General features: G+C 39.7%; 1 protein-coding gene across 1 annotated transcript in view; it reads right to left on the reverse strand.

The window, feature by feature from the left end:
• Positions 1-25,222, reverse strand: part of LOC146333137 (ras-specific guanine nucleotide-releasing factor 1-like) — a 32,245-nt gene extending 7,023 nt beyond the window's left edge. The window contains exons 1-16 of the mRNA XM_084719902.1: positions 24,466-25,222; positions 18,071-18,177; positions 15,775-15,922; positions 14,826-14,918; positions 13,402-13,655; positions 13,196-13,275; positions 12,715-12,908; positions 11,643-11,752; positions 11,285-11,403; positions 10,193-10,353; positions 9,686-9,749; positions 8,079-8,221; positions 7,616-7,698; positions 6,600-6,848; positions 3,527-3,900; positions 2,473-2,589 (exon numbers count right to left, since the gene is read on the reverse strand). Coding sequence (XP_084576028.1) covers positions 2,473-2,589; positions 3,527-3,900; positions 6,600-6,848; positions 7,616-7,698; positions 8,079-8,221; positions 9,686-9,749; positions 10,193-10,353; positions 11,285-11,403; positions 11,643-11,752; positions 12,715-12,908; positions 13,196-13,275; positions 13,402-13,655; positions 14,826-14,918; positions 15,775-15,922; positions 18,071-18,177; positions 24,466-24,741 — 2,572 coding nt within the window. The 5' untranslated portion in view covers positions 24,742-25,222. The remainder of the gene's footprint in view (positions 1-2,472; positions 2,590-3,526; positions 3,901-6,599; positions 6,849-7,615; positions 7,699-8,078; positions 8,222-9,685; positions 9,750-10,192; positions 10,354-11,284; positions 11,404-11,642; positions 11,753-12,714; positions 12,909-13,195; positions 13,276-13,401; positions 13,656-14,825; positions 14,919-15,774; positions 15,923-18,070; positions 18,178-24,465) is intronic.
• Positions 25,223-26,649: the final 1,427 nt, after the last annotated feature.

The following is a 26,649-nucleotide window of genomic DNA, read 5'->3' on the forward strand; positions in this document are numbered from 1 at the left end:
TCCAAGCGTCTGACAGGATTAGGCTCTAAGAGAAATAGCCCATGGCAGAAGATGATTTGATTCCTTCTGTTAAGTGCTTTGGATGGACTATATATGTACAATCAAACAAAGTTGTTGACCAGTGGAGGGCAACAGAGAGCTAAAACAGAGCAAGCACAGTGTGTCCTGCAGCTCGTGAAGTGACGGTGTACACTCTGCTGTGTCTGCCTCTCTGCCTCCCTCCTTCACTCCCTGCCTTCCTCCGTTCAGCCGGGGGCGGTAAAGAAGAACATGCACATCGTTGCTAAGGTACAAGGTTTCCTTCCACCTACTCACACAAGGCACTGGCTTCCCTTGTATCCAGCACCGTGGGAAGAGAACACACTGGGGATGAATTGTGCCTGACTACCTACGGGGTGGATGCTCCCTCTCTGTGCGGTGCGGGGAGGGCCGGGAGGCTGTGGGTGGTTTTTATCAAGACCTTATTTGGCTATAGTTACGCTTGTCATTTTCTGAAAAAAAAGTTTGCTATACAGTCTGCTGTAGCAGGGTTTATTTAGCTCTAAGAATTACTTTTCTCATCTCGACCTCTGTGCTTCTCATATGGACAATCTGACACTGTTGGATGGTGAAAATGGCAAACATTATTTGCCCCTAAAATTACCATTTTCTACTATTCTGAGACAGCTGCCATTTTCCCCTGCTTTGCTGACATCTTTAAGATTGAAGCCAAACTATTAAAGGTGCTTTGTGCAAATCAGATAATGACAGTTGAAAGTGAGACAGTGAGAAAGTTGAATGTTTCAAATGTATTAAAGCAATAATGTGACATTTTGTGAAATATGCTTATTCTCTGTCTTGCAAAGAAACAGATATGACTGTTACCACTGTCATGTCTGTACAGTACGTGACAGCTTTTTTTTTTTCTCTCTTATCCTAACCCTACCCAATCCCACTCCTCATACCTAAACATAACCCATCCAAACCAATGAAGGCAACAATCACTAATCAATTAGAGTTACAGCAGGGCAGGCCATGACTTCATAATTATGGGGGGAAAAAATGGCGTGCAGTAAATCTGAAGCTAAAGGCAGCAGCTGGTTAGTTTTTCTTAGCACAAGGGTTGGAAACAGCATGAAACAGATAACCTGACTCTGTTCAAATCCAACAAAATCTGTCTATCAGCACCCCTACAATTTACTTATTCGCTTACTTCATAGTCATGGTGGGTTAGTGACAACAAGACTCGAGAAAGCCACGGTGCCTGGCCAAGAAATCATCCCTCATGTAACCCCAGTAAAAACATATTTTTTTTCCTTTCATACTTCAGGTTTTGTATGAATTAAGCAAATGAGATATAACTGTTAATTAATGCACATTAGGGGTGCTGGTAGGTGGATGTTGTTATTTTTGGACAGACTAAGCCTGGCTTTTCCCCCCTATTTCCAGACTTTATGCTAAGCTAAGCTAAGCTAATAGGCAGTTGGCAGTAGCTTGTTATTTATGTAAATTTACTGACATGAGAAAGGTAAAAATATTCTCATTTAAACACACAATATGTAAATTCTTGTTGTTTTCTTCTCTTTTGGACAACCACCAAAGCTGATGAAAATATTTCATTACCCAGGCAGACATTATGTTCATGAATGAGGTAATGTATTTAAGTTTTACTCATGTTACGTTCATGCTGACTTCCTTCTACACTCGCTGTCGTATCCGACGTCTCGTTTTTCACTAGCAGGAAACCGTTACTTTGAAGAAATTAATGTATTTCTCTGCATTTGAAGATTGTTGGAAACATTCGGAATAATGTAAGAACACAACTCAACAAAAAATAGAACATATGTCCAGCATTTTTATACATTTTAATACAGAAATGTTACATATTATAGCTTTAACTCCCAGCACACAAATATGAGTAGTTCCCAAACTGTCAAGTTATTGATCTAAGCTTGATAATTCTGTGTAGCCACTGCTGACTCTTAAACAGTTAGGAAATATCTGTAATCAGAAGACCAGCTGATGTTACTTCTGCCATAGGTCTTTTCGGTGCAGTTCCACTGGACAATTGCTCATTTATAAATTTAAATTTATTTCAGTTTAACTGCTCATTTCATATTATCTGGTTTTCTGATAAGTTAAGTCATCTGCCAGTTGGAATGATTCATTCAAGTGCTCATAGAGTTTGTAATACAAGAAAAGCAGGCCTGTTGAATCTGCTTCATGTTACCAGTGGTGTTTCTTATTGAAATGATCTATTATTATAGATTTTATTTTGTCATATTTGTATTTGCCAAGACACTCCGCTGGCAAGTACTGTATGTCACTAGTGCTAAGTGCTAAGCTACTGTAGTTTGCCATCTCTTACATTCTTGCCAAGTTACTTAATATTCTTGCCAACTCATTTGTTTTTTTTAACTGGTGGGTTGGGATTCAGAAGTAGATCACAAGATGCTCTAAAAGGGTTTCAGATAAAGATAAAGATAACTGTACCAGAGTTTTTTGACTTGACGTTCTTGGGTGTTGATGGAGACTTGGGAGGAGACATGTCTGCTTCTGTTTCGTCACTCTGGCTTGGGTCCTCATCACATTCCTCTCTCACAGACAGATCTGAACAGAGACAAAGTGCTTTACAATCAAGAAAAAACAAAGCGAAGAAGAAGAGGAAATGTACATACATGGCTGTTGGGCTTGGCAGCAGAGAAGACAGCAAAAAGTCTACACCAAAATTGAGGAAAAAGCTCAAGGAAGATTGAAAAAGCATGCATTTTCAAATCTTTATGGTTGATAATCATGGTTAGTTGAATTTTATGACAAAAAAATAGAAAAGAGAAAGATATATTTTAAGTTTGAAAAACAAAACAGAACATGGCCTGCATAGTATTGTGATATTTTACATGGCAAGATTATATCAATAAACGGGCACCAAGTATACATTGTTTATTCTATAAAATACTAATATTGCAAATGTAATTTAAACTTTTTGGTCCGAATAATGAAATAAATGTCTTTCTCAGTCTACTAGATCGTGCTGAGTTTTGTTATGGTGAGGTCAGCAGAGGTCACAGTTAGCAGGACTGGTAGATTTTTAGGACAATGTTAGTCAGTCTGTCTACTTCACAGTCCAGTTTTACTGCAATAATGATGACTGAAGTGAGATGAACAGACTGCAAACTTTATCTTATTGAGATTTTGGGGGAAAAAAATCCTTTGGGGACATTATTTGTAGTTGAAAACAGGTAACAAATTATGATATATATATATATATATATATATATATATATATATATATGGTGGTGATTCCCACCCCTGGGGTAAGTTGGATGAATTGCCACTCATTTCTGTTTAAAGGAGCTCATTATTTTTACCTTCAGACCTCTTATACAATGCACATGCAAAATATACATCAGTACCACTGTACTGCCTTAATGGGACAGAAAATAAAAGTTGCTGTCGTACGAGTAGAGGATAGATAGATGGAAAACACTTCCACAGTACACATGAACCTCATTAAAAGTGAGCAGAATCCTTGGACAGTGATTCTGACCTTGCTTGTTGAGGACAGACTCTTCAGCCTTGCCTTCAGCCTTGGTCTCTCCGTCATCGGACATTTTGCTGGCCATGCTGCTGGACACGTAGAGCTTGTTGATGTCAAGGGTGGTCTTACTGAATGGTGACATGGTGGTGTGCATGCTTGCATAGCCATTGGGAGAACAGCTGAGCGCAGCTAGGTCCAGGGCTTTGCCCCCCGTGATGATGGGGATGTTGAGCGAAAGCTTGCGGCGGCGGTTGGGCGAGGATGTCTTGGTAATGGAGAGGGGAGGAGGGGAGGAGAACTTGCGGCTGGCACGTGGCGATGTGGGTGGCTCGCCGTAGAGGAGTTTGCTGTTCTGGCTGCTGGCGAAGAAAAGCTCCAAAGAACTGCAAGAAAGGAGAAAAAGGAGGGACGAGTTAGAAAGACATTATTTTATGTGGGATTGTATTAGGTAGCCTTAGTCAATACACCTTTGGCTCACCACCATTTTGGAGAAGCAGAGTTTGGTTGGTTTGGAGTGAGCGATATTTGGATCATATAAGTGTGGTTTCCTGTCAGAAAAGGCTGTCTGACAGTGAAAATATTTTAAATATAGCATACACTTAAACTGGAATTAACTTTTTTGTGTGGACATTTTTTAACTGGCTAAAATACCTTTTGTTCCTGACTCTGTTCACAGTAGTACTTTGTTTAGCTTGTTTAGCACTGACTATTGATAAGTGCCTGATTCAATCCCATATTAAATAATCCGCACTATTCCTTTAGGAAGAACGGCTTTCACTACTAAAAACAGCACTTTTTGAATTTTGGGTAATTATTCCCAGTGACCTGAATTGGAGCGAGCAGAAAGGGGAGAAATGGGGAATATGGTTCACTTGGTGTCTGTACACAGAAGCAGAGAGGGAACACATTAACCACAGGGCTCTTCGGGAGCTCCTGCCTCTTTTATTTAAGCTACATTGTTTAAGACAGCATCCTCCTTGCACTGAGAGCCACCCCCTCTGAAGGCCTATAAATAGCATGTCAAGTGACAGTGTGGGAGGCACGGGTGCTGCCAACAGCAACCAGCCCAGGGGAGGCCCACAGAGATGTGGGGAGAGCGAAACCAAGAGAAAAGGGGAGCCATATAGAGATGGAGAGGGGAAGTGGGAGAAAGAGACAGAGGTGCAGTGCAAAAAAAAAAAAAAAAAAAAAAACAGGGGCAAAAACAGCAAGACTGAGAGGGAGGGGGTGCGCAAGAGAGGAGCAACATAGTGGATATGGATTCCACCACAGCGAAGGCTGCTGGCTGGGAGTGGGCGAATGGGAAGCCTCCAGCCCTGTATGGTCTTAGCTGCAGCCATGTTGTGTCTCTGCCTAAATTTGTAAAAGAATTGAGATGAGAGGAGGAAATATGGGAATGGAGGAGGGAAGGGGGAGGCTGGGATGATGTAGGAAAGGAGAGAAGGGGGAGTCAAACAGAAAATGAAAAGTAAAAAGCAAAGCGGGAGTCAAGAGAGGACACGAGTAGAGCAGGAAAAGAGGAGAGGAGAGGAGAGGAGAGGAGAGGAGAGGAGAGGAGAGGAGAGGAGAGGAGAGGAGAGGAGAGGAGAGGAGAGGAGAGGAGAGGAGGGTCTGGGTGCAAAACACCACAATCAATATTTAATACCGTAGAGTCGCTGCAGATGATGGGAGAAACGGAGAGGGAGAGGGAGGGAGGGGGGGAGAAGACGAGAAGAGAGGGAGAGGGTGGGGTCCTGCAGCAGAGTGAAGGGTTGCCATGGTGACAGCACAGCGGAGAGAGGAATGGTCAGACTCGTGGAAAGAAAAATAAAAGTGCGAGAGTGGAAAAGGGTAAAGAAGAGAGGAATGAGGAAGAGGAGGAGGAGGAGAAGGTGTGGTTAGGGGGGAGGTAGGTGTATGCAGGACCCAATTAACTGTGATGGTGAACACAGGATGTGTTGGTGTGACCTCTTGCTGCCTCTCCTCTGGTCCCTTCTCACCTGGATGAGCTATGATAGCATGATGGGCTGCTTGCAGACTGTCCACGTGAGAGCAAAGACAAATCTAGACACTGGGGGAAGTCCCACCTTTTCACTGCACCATTACAGCACTGTTGCTGCATCCTCAGGAGGACAAGTGTGGAAATTTTAAACTTTGTTCCATTTTCAGTTGTCATGGGCTGCAGGGTTTGGCTTCGCAGTGAGCTGCTTGGAGGAGCTTAATGTAACAAACTGCTTTAGCTCTGCTCTTTAAAGGCTACAGAAAGGCTACATAGCTCATGCTCCATTTTCTTCTGATTATTCCAGCTCCACATGAATGCAAGATAATGTTAACATGCTAATGTGGTCACAGTAACAATGCTAACAGGCAGTTGTTTATCAGGTCTAATGTTTATCATGATCTTTTTAGCATGTTAATATGCTAACATTTATTAATAAGTGCTAAACATAAAAGACAGCTGAGGCTGATGGATAGGTGAATGTCATTAGCTTTTCATGTTTTTGGTCATTAAAAATTAATATAAGTAAAAGTTAATAAAAGTTTATTGAAACTTAGGCCAGATGTTGCGGATCCTTAAAGTCAGTGGGATTCATCTTCTGTGACCATGCATGTCTGTACAAAATTTTATGACAATCCACCCAGTAATTATACACTTAAAAAATATTTAATTCTGAAGCAAAGTGAAGGACCAACTAACCAAGCCGCTAGTGTAGCTAAAGTGTCACATGTCACAGTGCAGGCGTCTTTCATACCTGACAAATGCTGCTATCTGATATTCCGATTAATATGACCCACTTTTGTAGCATGTTTGAAACTGTTACATCAGAGTTCAAGGCATATTTTATGAAAGAGACCTTCCCAGGATCCACAGCCATGAAAATAAAATATCTTGGTATAATAAATGACCAAACAAATAAAACAATGTGTACACATATACATGTGCAAAACAAGATAATAAAACATTTGATTCGCAATAGCAAGCATCCATTTTCAAGCTCTCCCTGTTAGCCTGCAATCAAGATATGGTTAGTGTGGACAATTTCATACAAGTAAGCACATAAAATTCCTAAGTAAACCTCTTAGTATTAACTGCTTCACTCACCGTGCAGGGATGGCACTGATGGGCTTCTTGTAGATGGTGATGAGCTTGTCCAGCACTACATCAGCGCTGGTGAAGACACGGTAGGAGTGGAGGAAGGTGTTCAAGAAGTCAATGGAGAGGAAGCGCAAGTCGGTCAGCCTCTCCAACAAGCGCTCCACGCTGGCATAGCGGATCTGCAGCACCTTGCACGAGTTCATCATCTTGCTGAAGCGGATGTCAACATCATCACAGTACAAGCTGGTGTCAGACCTGTGGTTGAGTTTAAATGAGGTTAGGAATGCTGCTCACAGGGATTTAACTCCCAGTACTTATGCAGCCATCCAGTTAGTACACTTTTCTGGTCATGTGTGGGTCACCCTATCCATAGAATTAAAATTGCTGTGGGGAGGGTAGATTCCCTGCTGGAAAATAATCCATATTTATCAGAGAAGACTAACTAACATTTTACCTGCCAGAATAAAAATGTAAAATATGTAATGTTCTGCAAAACACTGTTTTCCAGCTTCTGAATAAGTTAGTGTTAGGGTAAGGAACTCTAGGCTGGAGAGGGTGCACTGAATCATTCAGGGCCTCTGGAACCTGGAAAACACTGTACACACGTATTGTGTTAGAATAGTGCCAGGTTGCATTCAGGGCCACCAGATTTGCTGTGGCTGTGTATACATTCACACAGCAGGAGACTGGAATTTTTTCAGCTATCATTGTGAGGACCAATTTTAGACCTCGAAGAGGCAAGAGTAGGAGGCTAAGCAATGAACTGCTGTGGACAGGGTCAGCAGCAAAACATATTTTGGTCACCTAAAACCACAACCCCACTTGACATAGATGATAATAATAATCATACAGTTAGGCAATATGCTATGTATATGCTTGGGAATATGCTATGTTACTGTTGTGTGAGTTTGGACATACATGCTCATACATTTTTCATAGATTTGTCATGTATTTATGTAATGCCGATCTCTGATTGTGCATGTATAATGTATGTGCATTCCTGCGTAGTGCCTGACTCTCACTTAATCATCTGTGGCACAGTGACTTTACTGTTTTCTTCGAAGGCGTTCATCATCAGACCATTGCAGCGGATGTTGTCAATGCACTGCAAGGTAAAAAAGAAATTCTCTGTCAGTGTAATAAAGCAAGAAGGTGAGTGAGTTCACAAACCTGTGGATGATTCAAGTTTCTGCCCTTACTTACTACAGTTTTTCTGTTTTAAACTTTTTAATGGTTATGTTCTGTCCCAAAATATTTATTTCATCATGCCATATGTAACTTCCACTGTTATACCAACTAACCTAAAATAAGCGTAGATTAATGCAGTTTAATCGTTTTTGTTCATAGTAGACACAATGCTCCAAACTCCGCTGTCACTTTCAGGTAAGTTTCAAGTTTCATACTGGTATTGTAGCTTTTTTTGTAAGATAGAGAAAGTGTCGGATGTAATTTTCTGTCAGCTGTCCCTCATCTAATGATGCGTACCTGGCTGATGTCACTTGTCCATGCTGACTTCTCCTGTCGGGATGAAGCCACCAGGATGACGGTGTAGGGCTGACCGTCTTTGGGCTCTACCATCACTTTAAAGTCCAGATGCTCTGTGTCCTGTCCACTCCGCTCACCTTTGGCTGCAAGGAAAAAAACATTAAACAACCTTAATTTTACTGTAACACAGAAAATTAAATACTCTGATTGCAAACACTATGAGAAAATAGTGCAATAACAGAAATTACCAAAATAAATAAAAATGTACACTTGAGCATTTTTTTCTGTTCATAACTGAGTGTAGTTCAAAGCTCTAAGGGACTACATTTAATTTGAAATTTATTTCTGTGCACAGTCATCCACATATCTATCCATATATCTAAACATTTCCATACATATATATTTGTAAGTGAAAGGTTTATATAATGTATTTAGTCTTGAATGTATATTTTGTTAATTAGAATATTTTATATTTTATAAATGCTTTAGAGAATGCTGTAACATATGAATTTCCCCACTGTGGGATCAGTAAAGTTTATCTTATCTTATTTGTATAATGATAAATATATTTTGTAATTATTTACACATTTAGAATCATTTATCATCACATCAAAAGGTCTGAAAAGGTCTTATTATTAAGTCTGAAATAAAAAAAAATCCCATCCCATGACAGTCTTGCCTGGTGAGTTACTGTGCAACACATCATCAAGGAGTTGTGTCATAAAGAATCCTGCTGTGACTTTTTTCAGATGGTCTTGCCAATATTGAGACACATTTTAAACACCCCCCAACCAGCACTGAGCTCAACATCAAAAATACAAGTGTCACGATCACGCTGAGCTAAAGATGACTGATGATTCTTAACAGTATCTGTGGCAAAAGAACAACCCTGCATTTACGCTGCATGAAAGCCCTCTCCTTGTGAAGATTAAATCCCTACATTCATCTGAGGGAAGCCGCAGTTGTTTGTTTTCCTTCTGCAGCCTCTAATGTGGATAGTGTGGCATGAAAACGCTGCACTATTATCCACAATGATCCACTGTGGTTACCTTGATTAAATCAACCAACACCATTCAACCAGTCAACGATTATGACTGCAAGAAATATGTTTTTGGTTAAATCTGATTATGGTGAGTCAAGAAACAATCGAACAGGTTATTTAGTTGAAGATTTATTATAACGGCTCACTTTTTGCTAATCCCAACACAACAGTTACTGAGGCAGTGATGGTAGAAATGATGAAACTACCAGCAGTCCAGATAACATTATTATACTTTGCATAATCAGTATTTAAGGGTATTAAAGAAAGACAAGTCTGTATCTGATGACCACAATAATGTCATCAATTTTCCAACAAAATCCCAAATGTTGAAGTAATTTATTGATTAATTATTGTCAAGGAAGTAGCCAACTAAGGGTAATTAATATATTCTACTCCTCAGAGATTACAGAGTTGTGTTACAGAATAGCAGCCCCTCAGAAACACAGCATGTCCAATAGTTTATGAGCTATATTAACAGAAAATCTGTAAATTTAATGCAGTACATGAAAACTTCTACATATACATATTAAGAAAAAATCTGAATATACTGTATGTAGTAACTTACACTCATCATCTGTCCCCTCTGTCTCCTCCATCAGTGTGCAGTCGATGAGAGAGACGACTCCGTTCTGTGACAGGGTTGAGGGGTCACAAATGGCATGTTACCAACCAAGAGACAGTGGAAACTGTATAGATTAAATACTTTTTATAGTGCAGACTTAGTAAATGTCTCCACCAGTACAATTAAAATAACTTTACAGCTGCTAAATACATCATATAATGAAAAGCATACAATTTGAAGAAAATGACTACCTGCATCCTTGAAAGATTAATAATACAATGAATTTGTTGAATTATTAATTCTATTTGTAATTCTCTGGTTACATGTCAGTATACACATCAATACTATATAAAAGTTGGATTTGTCAAAGTTGTGATGCTTCAGTGCTTGGATAACCAGTTTAGAGAGGTATGATCTGTTTTGCAGGATGAGTTAAGAAATAAACACAGTTTATTGGGTTGTAATTTTTTAGTATCCAGTTGTCTTGGTTACAAGACAATACCACTGTACCTTAGTGATGTGAAGTTTTCCCCCGGAGCCGCGGGTACAGATGATGAGATGTTTGGAGAAGAGGAAACATTGTCTCTCGCCCTCTTTCTTCAGAGACAGAGAGCCCAGTCGGCCTCTCGTGATCTTCCCTTTCTCGCTCATCGGCACCTGGATCAGAGAACCTGTGGGGCGTCAGAGTCACACACACAAACACACAGACAAAAACAGATGAGAAAACATGTGATTTGCTCCCAACTTTTCTTACTGACTTTGACCTAGATCTTATAATTGGTGTCTACTCTCACTGTCTGTATTTTTTTCTGAGTAAATATTCTAACTCTGTTGTTTTTAGTTTACAGTCACAGTGAAATCTATGACAGTCTTGTGTTTGTGCGTCAGTAATCAATTATTTTGTTCACATGTCTGCAGAGATGGGGGAAGGTGTTGAACATAGGCGGGAGAGTACATGCGATGCATCACAACTGAAAAGGCTGCAGGAGAGATGTGTGAGGATGCTGTTCAATGTATGTTGGAGAATAATATTTGACAGTAATACATTCTTACTTTTGTCAGGATAACAACTGTCACTAAGGTATATTGCTTTGCACATTTAAGAATATGCAGGATGATAAAATCAATCAATCCAAATCACCTTTTATCCTTGTTTCCTTACATAAAGGCTTAGCTAAATACAAAGCATGTGATATGTGCGTGCAGAGAATTTGGAGCTGTTTAAGTTTAAGTATTATACCATTGAGTCACCTGGGCTAAGTAGCAAAGTAAAATGACAAGTAATGCAAAGCACTTTAGCTATTATTAAAGTTTTCAAATAAATTTCCATGTGCTGGCAATGTGACCTTTCTTTAAGTATTGCGGGTTCAGATGTGGCATCGTTGATTAAATGAATTGAACATTTTGCCTTGAATAAATTAATGAGTTTTAGAGAGTGAGGTGTTCATGTTCTACAGTGTTTACCCTCAATTGTCTTGGTGTATTTGCTGACTCTAAAGTTAGAAAATTAACCAAAATAAAAATCATGAAGTCATGTTCATTACTTCAAAATCATTGTGTTGTTGTATCTTTATTGTTAATGAGACCGCAGAACAAACTTACCTTGCCTGACAAATGTCTGACTGGTGTCCAGCAGCACTTCACAACCCTCCACAATCATCCGCTCAATAGCGAGGTTCTTCCTGATGTTCTCCGTCTCACTCACCTCATCATGCATGATTCTGAAATGACAACTAATATTCATGGATTCTGGTATTTTACAATTAAATTGATTGATAATAGAGTATTCCTCCACAAAGTCACTGTATCCCTGTATCTGTCATTTTCTTTCATGCCAATGCTTCAGACAGGCAAACAAGAACGATGCAATAAAGATTAAAAGCAAGCAAAAAATGCTGCTGATATACTGCAGTAAAATGTACAACACCTTTTCAATTGCTTTATTTACTGACTGATCTACCTGGAAAGTTCCTCCAGTTTTGACTTGGCATAGTCCAAACTGTTCCTCTCCACATGTTCGTGGGGTGTGTGAGCCAGCAACTCATGCAGCGTCAGGATGTAACGAGGAATCTGAGACAGAAACAGAGAGTGATGTTTGAACCACTTACTGAAATGAGTATCTTTAATCCTTTTATGTTACAATACGCTTCAAACTTTGAAAGGTCAAGAGGTTTAGAAAACAGTGCCAAGCATCTTTACTCTGATGGCCTTGGACTGATAATAAGTTGGTCATGAAGCATGTCCAGAGTTTGCCTCAAAAGCATAAAGATCATCTCTGAAATTAATAAAATATGTCGCTTTAACTATGGCTTTGATTCACTTTTACCAGAAATCTGAGAACTTTCACTTTCACTTGAAACATCAAACATTTTTAATAAATATTTCTTGAAACACTAAATTTACCACCCTAACATCCACTTTTATGTCTTCACTTCAAGTGTGAGTCTGTGCATCACTGTTCTGCTGATAAAGAAACTTTGAAAACTTCTCTTTAACAACTGAAGGCAGATTGTTGTGTAAAAGTGTAATGGCCAAGTTGTTCATTCCAACACATAGTTTCTAAGAGGACATTTTACAATGGTCCAATTTTTAAGAACTTATCATTGTTTCATTTATTACTCGTTTTGGCATTTAAATAATACATTTACATTTGAGTTCCTAATAGATGCATTATAACTGATAAAGATCTTTTTATGAGGGCCGTAACTGCTGCATTACTGATATGATTATGATGAATTATGGTGATGTGATGTTTAAATGTTGCACCTGTTGCCCTGATGGATTAACAGCCAGTACTTTTATACCTAAATGCCATTTTTCAGAAATCACTGGTCCAATTAAGACCAAACCAGAAAAACAGAATTGTCTAAGAGTAATATATAATATATATAGTATATGTAATAATATATTAATATATAGTGTATGTGACATATGTCAGACAGCACAGGCTTGACAAATGACAACGTATACTTTATAAAGTTGTATCTTGACTATGTAAAAATATTGTCCATATTGTATCCCTGGAATCTTACCTGAAACATGGGGTAAGTGAGGAAGGTCTCCAGCGTCCTCTCCTCACAGTCGGGTTTGGCCTCATACTGCTTCAGCAGCTTGTCGAAGTCTCGGTTCTGTTTGCAGTGGGCGAGGATCTGCAGGCTGTACTGGTGGTTCCTCACAAACTCCTGGTAGATGTTCAGCATGGGCAGCAAGATGTCAAACAGGTCAGCTGGGAAGACAAACACACACCCTCAGAAATATATACAATAACTTTAATTAAATTCAGTCATACGGCTCATCTCCTGTTTATGAAACATAAAAGATAATATATAAAGACTTATGCAATTCAACACTACTATACAATGGTAAAGATCCATTATACTGGGGTTTCTCACTGGTAGATACCTCAAAAACCGGTAAAGTCTATGTTGTACATTTATAGCATGTGAACAAACATAAAATAAGCTTAATGTTGGACCGTATGGGTGTCTGAGGGGTTGTCTCTGTCTCTCTTACCCAGCACCAGTGTCGGCCAGCTGGCTATCCTGGCCTTCAGTCCCTGGTAGAAGATCTGATGGAGGAACATGATGGTCTCACTGATAAAACAAATAAGCAAAACGGCGGTCATAAGCTTTTGTTTCTCCCTCTCTTGTTCACACGTGTTGGCAGCTCCCACTGTGCCAAGTTACACCACTATCACAACCAGTCTCACCACCAGCCACCTGTTAAGGAAGATGCTGCTGACATCATCGTGCGTGATGGGTGGTTTCTTGGAGCTGGCGGCCATGCGCAGCGGCCGCAGGAAGTTGTTGACCAGGATGTGGAGCTGCTGGACGTATTCAGCCTCGGCCTCCAGCATGCTGAATACCACCTGGTTCCTCTTCCTCATGCTTTCGGCGTGGGGTGAACGGATGTAGTCCTGAATGATGGTTTTCCACTTCCTACGGCAAATCCAACCTCGCAGGAAACTCTGGACCTGTGAGTAGAAAGGGTAGCACACAAAAGTTAAGCTAGGCTTGTAGTGTGTGAGTGTGTATCCATACAGTTTCTTGTTGTAATCCAGTGGGTTTTTTTTACTGCCTTAATGAGTGGGCAAATTTTCTCTACACAAAAAGGTGTATTTAGTCCTTTAGCTTATACAACTTTTGGAAAAATTTGGAGCTACCTACTTTTTACTAGACACCCATGATATGCAAATATACTGAATGTTTTCATGTGACATTAACACAGAGTTTCATTTAAAATGAGGTCCGGAAAAGTGGAGTCTAATGTAGTCACATATTTCATTAATGATTTAAGACAATTATTATGTTGTAGGCTGATCAAAAACTCAGACAAAGCTATCTTAGCATACAGTCTTTGAGTTGTCTTGTGTGTTCTGACCAAATCGTTGATCGTTGATAGTTACTAGATTTTAGGGTTAGAGGCTTTTTCTTCTCAGGATAATGGGTGGTCCAACAGATGAGGTTTAGCTCCATTGCCCTCAGAGCAATGGCACAGCACCCAAACAGTAGCCTGTTTACACATCCTGCAGACATTTGAATTTATTTTGAGTCTTGTTACTGCTGACTTGTCAAATCTAAGTGCAATATTCACTCATGATCTTTTATGTTCACCAACTAGTTGCTAACTTTGTCTAAAGAGAGAATAAAAACAATAAACCTGTGGCCCGGAAAGACCAAAACATTGAGCTCAAAGACACTAAAATAGAGGTGATAATTACCTGCATTATTTGTCACCACAGTTATCGCAGCTTTAAGGTCACTGGCTTTCCAAAACTTTATAAACTCTGCAGCTTTATTAAGGAGGCAGCTTCAGTAGAGCTGAAGACAGAACAAGCTGGTGGTTGTAATGAATGAGAAGCTCCCTGTTGTAGATGTGTGTGAGCTTCCCTAAATAAATGAAAATCAAAAATTAAACCTGCAGGTACGCAGAGATTATGTAGTTTTTTAAAACTTCAGAAACCTCCATATGCTATACCTCCCTGCTGGAACTGATCAAACTATGTCTAAACTCTCCATCCTCTTCCCTCCCTCACCTGGTCTTCTTCTTTGCATTACTTTAGTATTTCCTAAGAAAAAAAACTGCGTAGAAAGTTGGACTTTCTCCTTTAAAGCTGCCCAGCACCCACGCAGTCAGATCTCACCTTTTTGATCTTCTTGATCTCAGTGTCATCTTCACTAGGAGGTACTTCTGGATTTGACTGGATCTTCTCATTGTCCTTGAGCAGTCCAGCTATCTGAAATTCAACGCAAATCAAACATTGCATAGGCTGAGTGGGCTCATATTGTACACAATATTGTACATAATATGACCCACCGTATAAAATCCTACTTGTTAGCTTGGTCATGTCATACTCACAATGTTTCTGTTATGAATACAAAAGCTTTATTCAGCGTTTTTTGTTTTTTTGTTCAACTTTGTTACCATCCATTAGCTGATTTGAAAGAATTTATATGAGAAAGAACTGTACCAGCTGCATCAAAATGTTTCCCATTTTATTTTATTCGATCCTGTCCTGTTTAATTTACTTCCATTAGAATAAAAACAGTGTATGAATAAGGATAGACAGCTTTTAATAAAGCACTGAAAATAAACAATACTATCCAAAATCCATTACTACAACACATTTTAGTCATGAAAAGTGAGATAGTTGATTATCATTTTCTGGTGCAGCCTACAGTATCATGTACAATAGAAGCTGATTCATGCATATTGAAAACATTCGATTGAATTGGAGCTATCCATTAGCACATTAAAGAGAGATGCATTTGATCTAGTTTAGACTGAATAATTAGGATACAAAACATCCAACAGTATTGCAGAGTCTCTAACAAGGACATCCCGGGGGCACTGCAAGCTACGATGCTCGCGACACTGTGGTTTGTAATCTGGGTCGTGACCTTTGTACCATGCCCCCGTCTGTCTGTACTCTGTGCGTGACTGCTTTCATTCCATCTTTTCTCTCTCTGTCTCCAGTGTGTGCCATACAGTAAGACAAAACACATACACACACACACACACACACACACACACACACACACACACACACACACACACAGGTATTACTAGCATGAAATTACAAGGCAAGTTACCTCTGATTTTAGCCGCTCTATCTCGATTTCCCCATCCTCTATCTGTTGTCGAAGTTGCTTGGCAACCGTTTTCTCCGTCTCCACTATTTGGAGTAGATGTAGATACTTCTGCATGAGGGTTTCATGCTCTGTAGCCAGGTTCCTGTAACTATACAGACACATACACACACAGACATTGCAAGGACCTCATCAACACGTTTCATGGGCTCTCCATAGATTTATTAAAGCCACAGCAGACCTCTGATCAGCATGTGTTTGAACCACAGACCTTACATCTGCACAGTGCAGGCACTTACACAACCGATTCTTCAAATACTTGGGGGCTTAGTGAACCATGTGTAAAGGCTGTTTCTGCATGAGCAATAATTCTGTACATTGCCCAGTTCAACAACGGGTTTTAACTTAATTTGATTCAACATCACAAAACTGCTTGTTAAACTGGAAACGTGAAATTTAAAGCATTATAATATGAAATGCAGACATAAGAAACCTCTAATAAAAAAAAAGCAACATGATGACATGTAAATCCAGATTTTCATTGCCCTGCTGTGTATTACATACTCACAGGCCAACGTACTCCTGTACAGTAAGGGCTGCTGCCTATACTGAGCACTAATCAATGTAATCTTCAACGAGTCCAATCAATTGACCTTTTGCCATACAAATGCACATTGCTGACATTTAGAGTGACTGTAATGCTTGGGTTTCATGACCCTCTTTTGTCTCTGAATCTTAAAGGGGCATTTTGCTCATTATATATCTCAGAAAAACTCTAATAACAATACATTTTATTTTATTTAGTAATATACTAGGTTTCTAAACCATAATAGCAACAGACATCCACAAAATAATCCAGTGGAGGAAATCTTAAAAGGGTCAATACACTGTCTTACATGACTTTCATACCAAAAGGGCAAGCTCAACATTGAATGGAGCAAGGCCATTATTTCCAATGGAGAGAGCATCTGCGCTCTCTCAGGAAGCAGCACAAGCCACTGCGGGTCACACAACTCTCATTTTCTATCAGGTTGTGTGGCAAAAGTTCCATTTAATTCAACCTTGCGCCCAAATACACTCAATACACTCTATATTGTGCATCTAAAGGGAATGTTGCATTGATAGGAAGTGGAAGTTGTGACGCTGAAGATACATACAACCTTTATTTACCTTGAAAGACCATTGAAGAGGTATCTGCATTTCCAGTGCTGTTCAAACATCCATTATTGGTTCCAAGAGGATGAATCCTAATGACTGATGATCTCATTGTCCAGTATTTTGGTTTATGACCAAATATCTCAGCTGTACTACTTTTAGTGCCTCTTACTAACATGTATTTAGCATGCTGACATGCTAAACTAATATTGTGACCATGGTAGACATTATACCTCAGCATTCAAACACTGTCACTGTGAGAATGTTAGAATGCAAATTAACTCAAAGAACTTCTATACCAGTCTCACATTCATTTGCCGGTGCAATTCAATGTATATATTTTGTGTTGTTAGTGGGATTGAAGAATAAGGATCACGCCATCAGCATCACCAACACAGTATCTAACTGAACCCAAGTACCATTTGCTATGACAATTAGCTATTGTGCCTGCAAACTGATGTTAACATTGCACTTTTCCCCAGTGAATGCTTGTTTGGTTGCTTGTTTACCAAGCAAAGGTGAAGGACGAGATGTGTGCTGATGTTTGTAAAAAGCCTTTTTACTGCCACGTGATAACTCACCACCTCCAGTCGTTTCAATGAGGGGAAGTCAGCTCAGGAAAGCCAGTAGGGTTAAGAAGCAGTTGCCGCCACATGAACATGCACACTGTTCACTGTTCACTGGTGAACTTCTGGCAGTTGCCACGCAGCTTTGTCCAATCAAATAGAACGAGCATTGCAGAAAGGAACAAAGGAGCGATCACGGAGGAGCTGATAATACTGGTGTCTGAATTCCTGGAGCTATACAAGACAGCTAGCCAATAGCCATGTACAAGAACAGCCAGAACAAAAACTGGGCTTCGGACAACATTTCCTCCAAACTCATACAGCCTATGTGTTTTGAACTTTTGGGTGGATTGTACTAACGCTACAACGTTCACCTATGAAGCACCTGTCTGTCATTACAGCCATGGACCATAGCACCATCAGCATAAGTCTTATGTATGTTTGGGCAATGGTTATAATTATCTTTCTCTGGTTAATTAAACTGATTGAAAACAGGATACGAACACACACACACACAAATATTCTGAACACAGTCTTCTTGTTGTGTATGGAGGTGAGAGGTCATGTGTGAGAAGTACCTGGCCTGTGTGATAGCAGCCACCCACTCATCACAGTCCTTGACGTCCTCTGTGCGCAGCTCCAGAGCCTTCTGGTTGTCATGATTGAACGTGACAGTGAAGTAATACTGCAAAACGACATTGTAGCAAAAGTCAAATATTTGTTCAGCGTGTAATGAGATAAAGAGAATATATTAAATGTGAAAAAAAGAGAAAGATGTAAAATATTTACTTGCTGAGCTGCAGGAAAATCTCATGTTTCGTCATCATTGAAAAGCTTTTTATTTAATCTATATTTTGCTGAAATTGAAGCTGTGTATATACACACTTGCATATCCGTGTGTGAACGAGTTAGAGAGAGATCCTGAGGGAAAGGTCTTAAGAGATTCATTATAAAGCCTCTGTGCATTCAGTCTGTAACCTGGCAACTCACCTCTGAATTGGTGGAAGCCTCTCGACTGACGCCATATTTTCTTTCGCTTTGTTTTGCTTTGTCCTGGTGATTTGGCTGGATTTTGTGAAACAAACACCTCTGGGTCCTCACCCGTTTTTACTCCCTCACCAATTATCTCCAGTGACCCTACAGCCTTAAAGGCTCTGTTATGGCAATTATGACAAATGCATGTGGAATTGTTTTCTAATAGGCTTATCAGATAAAAATCCTCAAATCAACAAAGTGGTGGTCATTGCACTAATAGTACAGGCGATCTGTTTGTGGTGGAAATGCATCAAATTATATAACACTGATGCATTGTAAATAGACCCCCACAAATCCAATATATTGGATTTTTTATCCCTCCCAAATGCCAAGAGCAAATCATTTGTGAAGGAGAGTAATGTTCCATATTTCCTGATGAGCAGCAGAATGGGCCTTTGTCAATAATGTGCTTCCCATCTCCAGCTTCCTGTGAGCCGGTGTGTCAAGCCTTTTAGGCAGCTATATTTAGCTCCACATCACTACATTTTTTGCCACAGAGACATTATCTCTCAGTAAGTGAGACAACATAGCCCGTAGTAAATGCTTGTTTAAAAACTTACCAAAACTATTGAATTTTAGTTGGAATAGAGAAAAGATTATATACACACACTTATGTAATGATGATAATAAAGATGGCTTTGATCCATTTTTAATACAAATACCTTTTAACGTAGACTTTAAAGATTTGTTTTGTTATTATACATTACATAAACATATTCCCTGTAAACAGTCATTTACAGCTACCCTAACCCTCTGTTTGGTAGGGATAAGAGAAAACATCAAAAATACTGTATAGCATAGCAATAGCATAGATTGTCGAAACACTATGTTGTGATATTGTGATATGTGCAAAGATTCATGGCAGTGGTTAACTTTGTGTTGGGTTTAAACCCCCAACCAGTAGATAGTAGTGCTATAGTTATTTTCCATGTTCAGATTGCAGGTTAAAAAAGTTAACCCTTTAAACACAGATGTTATTCATATAACAGAGTGTTATATATTGTTATATTTATAATCATAAGCCCTGTATCATGATACATATCGTATCACTAGATACTTGGCAATACACAGCCCTACTGTTTGGGGTTCATGGAGACCCCAACCCCTCATTAACAACTCAAAAAATCTTCTTAATATTGTTTTATCACCATGATAATTAATGGCTTTTGATTATTTTAAGATATTTGCACATTGAGCATTTCCTACATCACCATTTGGTCAATAATAATACGATGCTTGGCCATGTAGGAGATACTTGGACGTAAACTGCAGAATGGATCACACGCTGGATATTCAATTTAAGCCCATTTCAGGTTGTTTAAACTACAAAAGTACAGGAAAACCTGTAAAAGCTGCTTAAACCTGCAGTTAAGGACATTGTCAGAAGGAAAAGGTCCAACATTTTCAGGAACTAAGGTTAACAGGAGGTGAAGATCTGTATGAGCTGGCTCCTTCGTCTTGGAATGACCCGACAAATTTGCCTTCTCTTATCCCAACATAGGAATTCCCCTTGTTTGTTAACTAAGACCATATACAGCTGAAAACCTTAAATGTTACAAAAGGTTTGAAAGTCAACAACCAGATGGTGTGTGGATGGTGAGAGAGGGACATTATCAACTCATCAATGACGTGTGCATTGTGAAAGCCAAGTTAGGTGATCAACTGATCTTTACTTTTTGGAAATGTAACAAAATATCTAAAACTTAATTTATTATTTCATCCACTAGTATAACTTTTTGGATGATTATTAAAGAAGTTAATTGATGAGAAACTAATTTGTTATTCTTACAAGCTTATATTTGGTTGACCAAACTGGACCACTTTGAGTAACAAAAAACTTTAAATATTGTTTACATTGTGGCCATGAAACCACATCATTATGACTAATGACATGTTTTAGAGTCTTCTGCAGAAAATGTCACTTTAGGCCTGTCTAGACTAAAATACGATTAAATAAAATTGATTTGAATACGCTATAGATCTGTCACTAGTGCTGACAGTACTTCAGTCATATCACTAAAATCAAAAGTTTGTATTTCTGTTATCGGATGAACAGTAGAGGTGTAGGTCTAATTTACACAAAAAATCGATGTCTTATACATCGCTTCCTATGATTTTTTTGAATGGCACACAAAATATGATTTTTCCCCCTCATTTGGAGTAACAACAATTCCTTATGGTCATTTCCATTTTATGATCTTCACTAAATGTGCAAGTCTGAAGCAAAAGGCAGCCACCTCAATACCTTTCTACTCAAGAGGTCAGAAGAAACAAAATAACAAAGATAACCACCACAACACAACAAAGTACATAATAACAGACTACTGATGCATGGATATAGTCACTCACTCAATACAAATCATTGATCCACTTGATCTCTAGATTTGGAGAAAATTCCTAAAAATCATAATCCTTTTTTCTTTCATTTTTGTGTAAATGTGCTCCATAAATAAAACAAACTGAACAGTTAAAAACAAAATCAAGTATTTCTGTTTGACCCCCCTTCATCACCACCACCACCACCGCCTAAGACGACCCACCCCACATTTCTCATGCGCCCGTATTTGCTGTACTTGCTAAGTGAAGCACAATGCCGAGGCATGTTGTTGCACATTTCGTTGGCCCCTTCAAATGCACTTTTTGAGATGCAAATAGGGGTTGCCATAGTAACTGTGGGCTTAAACGTAACTCGCCTTCTAAATGGGGAATAAGAACATTTAAAAAGTAGAACACTCCACAGAATACAATGCGAACGGAGAGACAGACGGAGAGGGAGGGAGGGAGAGAAAGATCTTTTTGCCTTTTTGAGGAGTGAGGGCTATAAAAAGCGCTGTAGCCCTGCAAGGTGGCAGTTGGCTTGGCATCTATTCGCTGCATTGTCCCGCTCCCTGTCACACAAAGATAAGATCCAGCACTCGCCCCGGCCATTCCTCCTGCAGCTCTGACACACACACACGCACACACACACACACACACACACACACACACACACACACACACACACTCAGACATACCGTACATGCACAAACCACCACAGAAAGCTGGAATCTGATGTAATCTGCATATGTAACAGGTTTAATATCAAAAATCTACAGTAACATCACCTCAGATGACCTCTGCAAACTGCTCATTGACTCAAGTGTCGTTCTTCGTTTTTCCTGTGTGGAAAGTGAAAAGTAAATCTCAGAAACTTGCAGCATTGATTACTCCTTCTGTCCTCATTTCACCTTTTATAGATCAACATCGGCATATGCAGGAGGACACAGTTCTCGCACATGGCAAGCACTTATTTGTGCAAATTTTATATACGTGTGCACATTTAATATGCCAAAATTTCGCAACCCCTCACAAATAACACAAGACAGAGAGAATTTATTCCTGACACATATTATGTAAAGGGACATGTGCTAAACAGAAGACTGTGTTATGCTAATTGAAGGCTTTCAAATTCATTTAATTCACTGCTGAAATAAATTCACTGGAGCAGCCTGCATGAACAGCTGTCATTGTAGATGTCACTCAGTCCATATTTCATCCCCAGAACAGAGAATGCCTCTTGTCCTGACAGGGGTTTAAGGATACAGGCCTGACAGTGAGCAAAGTTTAAAAGTTATTTAGGCCATGAGAGCGAGCAACAAGTCCTAATACCTGAAGAAGGCTGTTTGTCAGCGCCTTCCAGAACATCTCACATGACTAATACAAGCTTATTCTGATCTGCTGCATTTAGGTTTGGTTTATCATAAACAACTAAAGCTACTTGGTGAAAAATAGAAAAACTGGTTACTGGTCACATGACTCCAAAATATCATTTGTCAGGAAAATTAATTGGGACCAGTTCCTTTTCTGGCTGAGGATTGTAACCCCAAAAACTCTTACAGGAAAACAATTCTCTTGGATAAAATAAACCTGCATTTATTTGTTCTGAATTGTCTAAACTCTGCTGGCATGTCTGCAGAGTGCCCTCTTGGTGACAGTGATACTAATCCCGACAGCACTGCCAACACATAGCAGAGGGCAACTGTTAAAAGAACATGACGTGACAGCAGACTTCAGCACCGCGGACAGCGACACCAGGTATCGCTGATAGAAACAGCCACATGCAACAACTGCAGGAGTCCCTGCACAATAGTCACTCATAATGAAGTTACGTTGCCTTTTTATCAAAAGAATTGACAAAATTCCCCCATAGGGTATACATGAAAATAAACGATTAGAATTCAGAAAATGATATTACGTTCATGTCTCTTGATTTATTGAAATATTTTTTTCCTAAATAATAGTGAGCAACTGTAAAAATATCTGTTTCCAGTGAGTGTGCACCCCATGTGCTGAGACTGTCATTCCTCTGCAGCAGCCTGGGTTCGATTCCAGCCTACGGCCCTTTGCCGTGTGCCTTCGCCTCACTCTCTCTCTCCACTTCCCTGACTCTCTGCAGCTGTCCGACCATAATAAAGGCAAAAAGCCCCAAAAGATATGTTTAAAAAAGTAATTAAAGAAAGACAAATCACTGCCATGACACAAACATTTTGTGTGTGCTGGTTTGTAAAGTGAAAACCTGGTTGCAATTCATTTGTTGTATCAGTTTTGTTGGCATAAAGTAAAAATGTAACATGTCTATATGGCCTAAAGTCCAGGTTTTTGAGCATTTATGGTGAAAACTTTCCTATATGCACTCAAAAGAATGAAGAACTTTAAAATAAAATTGCTCTCATCCTATGCTGCGACTGCCGAATTTAACATGTGAATGTCACTGGGGGGAAAAACCTGACCACTTGTTTGACTCATATACAAAGATTATGTTGACTGACTAAATAAAATGACCCATTACTGTGACTTTTCACTTCAGTTGTTGATGAGCTCTGCTGCTGCAGGGGAAGCAGAAGAGACTGCAGCTGGCAGAGCAGATTTCAGAAGGTGACTGCAGTCATAGCTCAAAGCAGCTTGACCACTTCTCTACCTCTTAAATGCTTTTATGCCACAAGGTTTATTCCTTCCAGCAGCAGCAGCAGCAGCAGCAGCCTGCCTGTAACTCTGGCTGGAGGCAACCATACCTCTGTCGCTCAGATTATTTCTGACTGTGCCACACTGGCATAAAAAAAACACAGTGGAAATTGTTGAGCCCTCACACATGTTAATCCATGGCGCTAAATGCCAGAGGAATTAAAACGAATGGGGAGGATGTACTAGACAAAAGCATGCCTGGGACATGTTTGGTGTTTATTCACGGCTGTCCTTAACAACCCGTGATAATGAGAGAGAGCTATCAAATGAAGCAAGCCGCTGTGAATCGGGGAGACGCAGTTGCCAAGGTAGGATGCTATTAATATCAAGACAAGGAATTAAATCAATACGTCAAAACGACAGGGAAGGGGGCAGCAATCCTCCGCAAGATGGCAACCTGCAAAGTTTGGATGCTGGTTAAGTTTGAGCTGCAGTCCCTGAAATGTCTAAAACTATAGTCTGTTATATAAAAATAAAGGTTCTGCAACAGATATTATGGTGAGAAACTAAGTGTTTGCAAAGTTTGCACGGATAATTTTATTTATCCTGTTAAAACGACGGGATATGTTTGTATTTCGTGCATTTGATGGGTTACCTTTAAAGCAGGCTGCGAGGCTATTTTAGTGCAGAATCGAGACAATCAATCAGTTCGGATGACGCCATTACGTAACACTGAACGTCAAGTGAACATCTCCGGGACATTGTTTGCGCGATAAATAGGGATAAAAACAGCAACTGTGTCGTTTGGACGCAATTTTGCTGCGCGTACAAAACAGCTCCTCTCATGAATGTCGCTTTAAAGGAGAGACAAGCCGACAAAAACAAGTTTCTCCCACAACACAACCAGTATCGATGAGTGCGTCCGTTCACTGACACGGACTACCTTGACAGTTTCGGTCAATCAGTCAATCAGTTCCCCGGGTGATCGATATCTTACCTGCTTCTCTAAGCATTCCTTCGCTGACAGGGACGGTTTCGGTGACGGTGCCCTGTCACAAACGCATCCCTCCAACAGGTACAGTCCGGAGGGGCGGGAGCTGGAGTCGTTCTCGAAATAAAACAGCATATTCTGCAACAAAGCGAACCACTTTGAATGCCATTTTGTGTTGTCGGAGCTTTTCTTGCTCAGGCAGCCTCGCCTCGTCCCGTCCTTCTTCGCCAAAAGAGCCAGATAGGTGATGTGGCCATCATTCAGTCTCATCCCCTTCTGCATGTTGTTGGCTGTGAATCCTGAGAGAGGAATCTGCCTGCGGATTCTTACATTTTCTTCTTCTTCTTCTTCTTCTTCTTCTTCTTCTTCTTCTTCTTCTTCTTCTTCTTCTTCTCTTCAGCGCCTCCGAAACACAGTCAGACTTGGTGGGCAGCAGCCCACTCCTGTGTGCCCATCCACAGTTGCCACACTAATGTGGTCTGAAACGGCGGAAAAAAAAAAAAACAATAAAAAAAAAACGAAGAAGCAAAAGAGACGAGTAAAGAGTCAAAGTTACGCGTTCACTGATTCCACACTGAGAGTGTAGTACAGCACAAAAACCCCGACACCGTCTCTCAGTGAAGCCTTCCTCCTCATGAGCCCGAGCCGCTCATGCTGGTGAGGAGGACTGAGGTGCATCCTGCTCTCACAGAGGGAGGAAGCGCAGTCACGTGACCTGTCCCCGGAGCAGCACATTTCAGCACCTTGGACAGAAACTCAGAGGAGAAACACGGAGCAGAAGAGAGACAGATTATTCCTGTGGAAAATCTCGAGGAAGACAATATAAAGGCCCTGAAGACCCCACCACAACATATATGCTTACTTATACACCTTCACTTCTCTCTGAGAGCTGTTTTCTCTCTATTCAACCATACCATAATAAGTTCTTATGTTGTTTTAATTCAGTCTTTAGACTGTTGTTTGTACAAGTGGAACACGTAAATTACCAGGGGGACCAATGCAGTTTTTCTTTTCTTTTCTATCTTAATTTATCCTTGGGGAATAAAGATTTACTTTAATGCTGTGCAAATATTCTAAATATAGCATACATTTAAAGGGACAATTTGCCCCTTAAACTCAAAAACATAATAAAACATTTTCCTCATACCTGCTTTTTTTGTCAGGTGGATCTTTTTTTAAGTGGCTAAAATACTATTTTGTTGCTGACCCTGTCCACAGCAGTGCATTGCTTTATTTCCATGGTGGTTCTCATCTCTGATTTTCCAAACTGGAGGCATGTCGACCATCATCTACTGTTGGTAATACTGATAATCATACTTCATACAACCCCATAATCCGAATTATCCCTTTAAGTTGATGAATCTTACTCGGCTACTTCAGGGCAAACATTTTTACAGTGTAGTTGTGTTGGTGTGTTCACTGAATAATACACATACATACACTGATGACTGGCTTGTTGAAATACATCCTTTACAAACTGTTTGCCATCATGTCCTGATCTTGAAACAACATATTGTCTTCTTTGTAAACCTGAAAATCTTTCCTCACTGCCACAACAGATTTCACCCCCTCTGTCTCACTCTGTCTTGGTCCTTCACCTTTCAAGTAAAGATGATGAGGATGGAAGTGTCACAAAAGCACACTTCCTGTCCATATTCACACTTCCTGTGAAATTAATAGGCTGAAGAAATATTCACCACTCATGCTGTGAGGGAGACTGGTGCCCACTGATGGAGAACAGTCATATCAAATTGTTCTGTTTGTGTTAATGTAACTTTTACAGCTTGTTTTAGCATTTTTAATAAAATCCCTGCTCATGGCAGATCCATGTCTTTATTCTGACGGATGAAATTCCCTCAACACTGATCATTTCTACAAGGCACAGTTTCTTTTGTTGTTGTTGTTGTTGTTGTTGTTGTTGTTGTTGTTGTTGTTTTATTTTCAAATCAAACTCAGCTTAAACATTTTTTGACCTATAATCTTTTGTTGAGATAATTTACTTATCTTCTTAGAAAAGCTTGAATCTTTGAGTTTCAGAGTTTAAAAAGGCAAATGAGTGAACTCATTAAAGTGAAAGTGAATAATGAGAAATAATGTAAACATTTTCAGTTATAACCATTTAATTTTCAAGCATCCAAATAATGACAAATCAGGTTCACTGCTTACTGTGAACAATTTTTGAAATCCAAA

This window comes from Lutjanus erythropterus, chromosome 1, assembly GCF_056507025.1.
Source record: "Lutjanus erythropterus isolate fLutEry1 chromosome 1, fLutEry1.hap2, whole genome shotgun sequence".
NCBI classification, from domain to species: Eukaryota; Metazoa; Chordata; class Actinopteri; order Lutjaniformes; family Lutjanidae; genus Lutjanus; species Lutjanus erythropterus.